At 33.8% G+C, this 8558-nt stretch overlaps 1 protein-coding gene across 1 annotated transcript; it reads left to right on the forward strand.

Moving 5' to 3' along the window:
* Positions 1–2011: 2011 nt before the first annotated feature.
* Positions 2012–7842, forward strand: PDC (phosducin). Its single transcript, XM_060142143.1, has 3 exons — positions 2012–2072; positions 4385–4536; positions 7318–7842. Exons 1-3 carry the CDS (start codon positions 2012–2014, stop codon positions 7840–7842), a joined length of 738 nt encoding a protein of 245 aa, XP_059998126.1.
* Positions 7843–8558: the final 716 nt, after the last annotated feature.

The raw sequence follows: 8558 nt of genomic DNA on the forward strand, positions 1-8558 counted from the left end.
ACTGCGCCACCAGGGAAGCCCTGCAGTGGTCTTTTGAAGCAAACTTATAATACTCATTTTTCTTAGATGCAAAAATTATTTTTAAATAATTGCATTAAGTAGCCTCTTTTGTCCAACAACATTTATTTATTTCCATTTTCTCTTATTTTCATTATCTTTTATTCTTTTTCACTACTAAATCCATTCAGATTTAAAATTCTCTATTACATTTATAGCTACATAAATACTGTGGAATGGACTGGCATTCCCTTGACAGCCTTCTCTTAAAGGTCTTTTCTTGTTCAAATTGGCAAATCAAATTGGCAAAGACCTTTGACCTCCTCTGATTCTGGGTAGGAACTGTAATGAGGGAAACAATAAAATTAAGATACCAGTCCAAATGTTGGGCAGAAGTCCGAGCCAAAAAGGAATCAAGACAAAGAGTTCTGTTTTACCATTCTGTGCCTCGGGAAATCACTAAACAGACCAAGCTCAGTGTTTATCAACAAAAAACTAAGATGGGATCAAAGCATAAGTTGGGTGATATCATTGCTTAAAACTGACTTTGAGGACTTCCCTGGTGGTGCAGTGGTTAAGAATCTACCTGCCAGTGCAGGGGACAGGGGTTCGAGCCCTGGTCTGGGAAGATCCCACATGCCATGGAGCAACTAAGCCTGTGTGACACAACTACTGAGCCTGTGTGCCACAACTACTGACACCTGCGCACCTAGAGCCCATGCTCCGCAACAAGAGAAGCCACTGCAATGAGAAGCCCGAGCAACGCAGCGAAGAGTAGCCCCCACTTGCCAGAACTAGGGAGAGCCCATGAGCAGCAATGAAGACCCAATGCAGCCAAAAATAAATACATTAATTAATTAATCTAAAAATAACTGACTTTGAAAGAAAGAGGCAAAGGGGAAAGGGTAGAAGAAGGAGAAAGAGTAAAAAGATAGCATATCCCCTGTCAGTATACCCTCCTTGACTTGAAAATTTCAAGAAAGTCACAACTATATGGACCTTCTTGGGGAATGTGTCAGTATGTATAATAGAGTTTTCCAGATAATGGAAAAATAAATAGGCAAATAAGTTGGATTTGAATGTGAACTAGGAATAAATAGGTTCTACATGAAGGCATCACGGAGTTTCCTAAGAATAAAACTCCATGTGCTTTTGGTAGATTTTGTGACAAATTTTAGCTTCTCAAAATTCTATAGGCATAGTTACTGGCTGTTTTCATTTGCTTGGTGGGTAACGTCACCAAAACGTGCTTTATGGTATGGAGAGAAGTTACAGTGTTAGGCTTCGAATCACACTATTCCTTAAATCATAGTTCTTTAATGCCAGTTCAGAAGCTGGATTTGTCAAATCACACTGAGAAAAAATGACACAGTATTTTAACTTCCATTAATAGTGTAATGCTTTAAGACAGCTCTAAAATCAAATGTAGATTCAAATCCTTGCTCCACCACTTACTATGTGATCTTAGGCAAGTAGAACTTAAACTCCCTGTCCTTCAGCTTCCTCACTTGTAAAATGGCATTAACAATTGTCCCTGATATATATGGTTGTGTGAGAATTAAGTGACTTTTGGTACAATAAAATGATTGGTACAATGCCTGGCACATACAAGTGTTCATAGTAAGTATATAATTATTATTAATTAAAACATTATTATTATATAAAATGATTAGAATATAATTTTATGAAATTTGGTAACAGTAATAAAAAAGAAAATCAGTAATAAGTAATGTTTACTAAGTACATGGACCCAAGCTGAAGGCTTTTTAAGTAAAAAAAGACAAACTATAAATTATGTAAAATTCTTAGGTCCAAATATCTTTAAGGACACAAATATTAAATTAATGTGCTTTTACAAGGTAGATAGAAAACTAAACACTGCATCACTTAGTGATAACCCTTAACTTACATGGAACCTGGCAGCAGAATATATACATATATTTCTCCTAGAATTCATCTGCCGTCATTATTTCTTTGTTTATCCTATAGATTATATCAAATCTGAATCTCTAAAATGGAAGGAGCCAAAAGGCAAAGTTTGGAGGAAGACTCTGAAGGACAGGCCACACACACAGGTAAGCAAAGTTAAAAGGAAAAAATAATTATAAAATTAAAATTAGATCTGGAGATCTCTAATGTTCTTATTGCCACTATTCAGTGTGAAATTTAAGTAATACCTTTGAATGGGTTGTGGAATCATCTAAAAAATATTTGACTGGATAAATTAATGTGAAATCAAATACTTTTAGAACAGTTTTAATTAGATGTCAATTTGAGTTTGAATGAATTCATATGAGTACTAAACAAAAATGCATGGAAACTAATTTCATAGTGGCAGTATTTAGAATACCTTCTAAGTATGACACAAAACCAAGAAACCATAAAGGAAGATTGATAAATTCAGCTATAGAAATGAGGAAAGGAAGGAAGGAAGGAAGGAAGGAAAGAAGGGAGGGAGAGAGGGAGGGAGGGAGGGAGGGAGGGAGGAAAGGGGGGAAGCAAATGTCTGCTGTCCGGTAAAAGTCATCAGGAGCAAAATCCAAAAAAAATTTAACAAATTGAGGAAAAACATTTGCAACTAACTGACAAAGGGTGAATTTCCTAATATATGCTAAAATTTCTACAGATCAATAAGAATAAAACCAACAACCAAATGGAGAAATGGGCAAAATATAGAATAGACTATTTAGAAAAAAAAATTTATAGGCACTTACAAAGTTAGAACTATATAGTGAAATACGTTTTTTTCACATGGTTTGTAAAAGTAAAAAAGTTTAATATCACACTTTGGAAAGAGGCATACTCATACATTACTGGTAGCAGTGTAAATTGGTACAACCTCTTTAAAGGTAGTTTAGCAATATTAAAATTAGAAATATATATGCTTTTTGACCAAGCAATTTTAGTACCATTACCTATATGTGGACCTGAACAGAGAGGGAAAAAAATGTATGTGTAGGGTTCTTCACTCAGAATAATATGTCAGAGAAAAAATGTGGAGCAACCATTTACATCAATAAGAAACTAAGTAAATTAATATCTACATAGTAGAATACCATGCCTCCATTTTTAAAAAAGGATGTTTATGTATATATGTGAAAAAAATCTCTAAGATATATTATGAAGTAAAAAAAGAAAAGTGAACAGAAGTGTGCATAATATACTACCATTTGTAAAAAAAGAGGAAAAAAAGGGATTCTCTTTTCTTCACACATAAACGCATGCTATACACATGCATATTTTGTATATGCAGAAGACACATCTGGAAAATGAAGACTATGCAAGTAAGTAAAAAAAATCGATTGTCTGAACATAATATAAATAAATTTATATTAAAATTGTATATTATTATTATATAAATAAAAATTATTAGGAAATATATGGGAGAGAGAATACATCTACATACGTAATACAATATTAAAGTATGGATATGGTTAAGTTTTAGTGAAGGATATTTAAAACTCCATATTTTCAAGAATTTAGACCTTCTTCCAAACACTGTTATTATTTATCAGGGCAACTGAACATCAGAACTTCAGTTAGATCATCCTTGATTTAATTAATATTCTTAAATCTGCAAATTCCATCTTTTCTATATTTGTAAAAAGATTCTTAGGATCTTAGAAAGAATTGAATGGTTATATAATAAGTTTCTTAAAGCCATTTTAGTTTTAATTGAAGTCAGGCCTCGCTCTTACTGCTTGTCTTTTAAGTGCTATTGTCATTATTGTTCTCTGGATCTTGATAACATTTCAATCTGTTTCCCCCCAAATTCTATTTTCCTTTGTTAATAGTGTGCTTCCAGGTCTTCCCTGGTGGCGCAGTGGTTGAGAGTCCACCTGCCGATGCAGGGGACGCGGGTTTGTGCCCCGGTCCAGGAAGATCCCACATGCCACGGAGCGGCTAGGCCCGTGAGCCATGGCTGCTGAGCCTGCATGTCCGGAGCCTGTGCTCCGCAACGGGAGAGGCCACAACAGTGAGAGGCCCGTGTACCGAAAACAAAAAAAAAATAGTGTGCTTCCAATTTTAGTTTATTGCTGAAGTTTCTTTCTTATTTAATGACAGTACTATTTTTCTAAAATTCTAGTTTCCACTCTATACTCTAATTTTTAAATATCTTTACCCACAATTTTTTCCAATAGCTCAAAGTGCATAATTTGTATTTTCATTAACACAGATGTTATAGAAAGATTCGTAGTCAAAACCCACTTAACAAGATTAATGTGGGAGAACATTTCTATGAGCAAGGCAGTCAGAAATTTCTAGCCCAAATAAGATAATTTTTCTGATACAGAAGACAGCAAGTCTATTCCCATGGCAATATCAATTGTGTAAATAGTCCTTGGAAAGTAAAAAGGAAAACAATTTGTTTTAAATTTTATTCCAGGACCCAAAGGAGTAATAAGTGATTGGAGAAAGTTTAAATTGGAGAGTGAAGATAATAATTCACTCCCACCTAGTAAGAAGGAGATTCTCAGACAAATGTCTTCTCCTCAGAGTGGAGATGACAAAGACTCAAAAGAAAGATTCAGCAGAAAGGTAAGATAAGAAGAAATCAAAAATAAATAATCTACAGGGTGTTTTTATTATAGTATTGTTTGTATTAGCAAAAAAAAAAAGGAAATGCAGTAAACGCCTATGCCTATAAAGTCATCCCATACTAAGAAATACATGGCAACTGTTAAAAGAATGAGTTACAAATACATGAGTTGACTTAGAGGTAGTTCCACAACATGAGAAAGTAAGATACAGAGAATTTTAAGTTATGTGATCCCATTCTCTAGAGCAATGGAAAACAAACACTGTATATGTGTTTATGCTTATGATTATGTTTATGATTATATGAGCATGTATGTAGAAAAGTATGGAAAGACACTCACCAAATTGACAATATTGGTTAATTGGAAGGGTGGGATTGGTTGACAGTTCTCAACCTCCTTTCCGAGGAGGAGGAAGAAGGTAAGCAGAATAAGCCACACTATGAAAAAAAATATCCATAATTTTTTTAAGAGCAGCATTTTTTAAAATTCTCACTTATTTCTTATTATATAATGTGTATGTCATACATACATAAAAAAGTGAAATATGAAAAGATGATCTATAAAATCTTGATGGAGATTATCTTAGAGTATCAGAGTGGTAAAATTTCAGTATTTATTACTTCCTTCCTTTAGCTTTTAGTTCAGTTTTGAATCTTTATAATTAGCACATATTATTTATATAAAAACAACAGCAATACTAAAGAAATACTAAAAGAAACCATAAGGTGATTTTCATTGTGGGGAAAAATCAGTTTAGTGGTTTATTTATCTCCAAACCAGTATATATGAGTTGTTGTATATTGATTGTTGTATATTGATTCTCAACAGACAGTCTCTGCATCAGAAATATTCTTGGTTCTAGGCTTCTGGCCCTTGTAAAAAATCTTCAAATCTAAGATCTCATTTTCAGGGACTTCCCTAGTGGTCCAGTGGGTAAGACTGTGCCCCCAATGCAGGGGGCCTGGGTTCAGGGAACTAGATCCCCCATGGATGCTGCAACTAAGAAGTCCTCATGCTGCAACTAAAACCTGGCGCAGCCAAAAAAAAAAAAATTAATGCAATATAATGTTTGTGAGGGAAGTGGAAAAAAAAAAAAGATCTCGTTTTCAGATTTTGGTTCCTTCACTGAGTCACTATGTGATGTGGATGAGACAATTAAATTTTCCTATCTGAGGAACTATAACAATACCTCCTTCACTTGTTTTAAAGAGAAAATAAATGAGAACGTATTTTGAAACATGTAAAATGCTATAAATATGTGAGACATTATAATGATTAAAAATATTGTATTAAGGTTAAGCTTTAGAAATGTATCTGAATGCCTAAATATCTATTTGCCTGAAGATGTGAATGGAACAAGTTCTCATAAGAATGCTCAAATGCATATGTAAATCAGTATTTTGTGGTTCAGCCTGTTAAATTAGCAGAACTATGGTAGCAACTTAAAAATTATATAAAACATTTAACAATGTTTAGGATTAAAACAAATTAAGTTGGAATGATAATTTTAAAGCAGAAAACAATAATAAGAATGAGGCCATTAGAAAAACAAATATAGGAGGAAGAAACAAGAAAAGGAAATAATGAAAGCACCAAATACTTCCACTTAATCTCAGTATCTTCTGTAAAAAAACTACCTGATATGTTTATTGTGAAGATTAAGAAAAATAATCTATGTAAATTGTCTAAGACATAGTAGATTTTCCATAAATTTGGGAGTCGTCCAACTTCCCTGGTTCTGGGCTGCTCCACATCTCTTAGTCACACTATGTCCCATCATCACTCCTTTATATCTTGTGTGTGTGTGTGTATGTGAAGGGAAAGGGTGTTTAACATTCTATTGACTAAGTTAATAATGACATCGCTATTAAGAAAGGCTCTGCAGGTAATTTTATATTCCAGCTTCAGTGAAAAATAGCTGTCTTGGAAGATAGAAGTTAGGTCTTTTCTCATTTTAGCCTAAACCAGTGCATATGAATCACCTAGAGGGCTTGTTTAAACATGTCTCACTGAGGCTCACACAGAGTCTGATTCAGTAGATCTGGGGTGGCATCCCCAAATTTGCATTTCCCAGGACTTCTCAGGTAATGGTGATGCTGCTGGTCTTTTGGCTAATCTGATGAACTCCAAATAGTAGTAAAAGTTGTCTTTCTTAAATTCCATCCTACATATTCCAAAAAAATTAGTAAGTGATAAGAAAAAATCTTTTTCACAACTTTTGTGGAGGAGACAATAATGTCCAAAGGCATTTGTTGGAAACACATTTAAGTGCATGTACAGGCACTTGTGCGTGTATGAGCATGTGTATACACTTTTACGAAAGTCACTCTAGAGTAGACCTTGCTGGATTTTTTTCACCCAAAGTGGCACATTTCATGACCATCTCATAGCTCAACTATATTTAGCAATACTTATGCATGTATTTAGTCATGAAATAATTACTGAACCCCTATTATGTGCCAGACACTAAATTCTGCCCCCATACAGCATAAAAGTTAGAAAAACTAATATTAAACAATGAAACATATACTATAATATCAAGTAATGTTTATTGCTACGAAGAAAAATAAACCAGCATAAAGAACATGGGGCAGGGACACTTTTAGGTAGAATAATCAAAGAAGGTGATATTTGAACAAATGAGGTGAAGGAGAAGGCCATCTCAGGAGGTAGGGGGGACAGCCAATGCAAACTCTTTAAGTTGAGAATGGGTTCGGTATTATAAGGAATATAAATTTCTGACTGAATGATCTCTATCATTTCTTTCATCTATTTCCAGATGAGCGTTCAAGAATATGAGCTAATCCACAGAGAAAAAGAAGATGAAAATTGCCTTCGTAAATACCGTAGGCAGTGTATGCAGGATATGCACCAGAAGCTGAGTTTCGGGCCTAGATATGGGTTTGTCTATGAGCTGGAATCTGGGGAGCAATTCCTGGAAACCATTGAAAAGGAGCAGAAAACAATCACAATCATTGTTCACATTTATGAAGATGGTATTAAGGGCTGTGATGCTCTAAACAGTAGCTTAATATGCCTTGCAGCCGAATACCCTACGGTCAAGTTTTGTAAAATAAAAGCTTCTAATACAGGTGCTGGGGACCGCTTTTCCTCAGATGTACTCCCCACACTGCTCGTCTACAAAGGTGGGGAACTCATAAGCAATTTCATTAGTGTTGCTGAACAGTTTGCCGAAGAATTTTTTACTGGGGATGTGGAATCTTTCCTGAATGAATATGGGTTATTACCTGAAACAGAAATGCATGTCCTAGACCAGAGCAACATGGAAGAAGATATGGAATAAAGATTCACTATGTCAGTGTCTCATATTTCTCCTTTAAGCATTGAACATTGATTTTGGTAGTATTTATATTCCTTTAGAGAACACCAAGTGTAGTAATGGCTGTTCTAATTTGGGAAAAAAAAAACCCAGACTGACACTAAAATTATATGATTAGCATTTCTTAGTATTAGTTACTCAAATTGATATAATGCTTTAACTTCAATACATTGTAGTCTTCAGTAATATTTTGGTAGACAAAGAGGATATGGATAATATTGTGACAGTTTTCAAAAATCCCTTTCAAGTTATATGTTGGCTTTTTTACTCCACGTTTTATCCTCATTGTTACTACTGTGTTTTTCAAATTATATTTTTAATATAATTTTTTTCTTGTGTAATAGGAATAAAGTCTCATAAGAAAATACATTTCCTATTTAAAGTCTATTCTTTCCCAAATATTATATTATCCAGGCCTTAAAACATTATATAACTCAAAATACAAAAATTTATCATTCAGTAAGATATCTTATATTCCAACCAAACTAATACATAAGAAACTTAGAAACACTGTGGCACATTAAAATTGTTTAAAAAGTATTTGTTTAAAAATACAGTTTCAGAGTTTCAGAAGCTAACTTTATCTAGGAAAAAAAGCAGGGTAGAAGCAAGGTCTTTTTATTCTTTAGACAAAATAATATTTAGTGGTAATAATAATTACAACTATTATTTATTGATTG

The sequence above is a fragment of the Lagenorhynchus albirostris genome, chromosome 2 (assembly GCF_949774975.1).
Source record: "Lagenorhynchus albirostris chromosome 2, mLagAlb1.1, whole genome shotgun sequence".
Classification (NCBI taxonomy): Eukaryota; Metazoa; Chordata; class Mammalia; order Artiodactyla; family Delphinidae; genus Lagenorhynchus; species Lagenorhynchus albirostris.

Coding starts and splice junctions, on each gene's coding strand:
- PDC (XM_060142143.1), top strand. CDS start 2,012: ATGGAAGGAGCCAAAAGGCAAAGTTTGGAGGAAGACTCTGAAGGACAG. Junction 2,073..4,384: donor AGGACAGGCCACACACACAG/GTAAGCAAAGTT, acceptor ATTTTATTCCAG/GACCCAAAGGAGTAATAAGT. Junction 4,537..7,317: donor AAGAAAGATTCAGCAGAAAG/GTAAGATAAGAA, acceptor ATCTATTTCCAG/ATGAGCGTTCAAGAATATGA.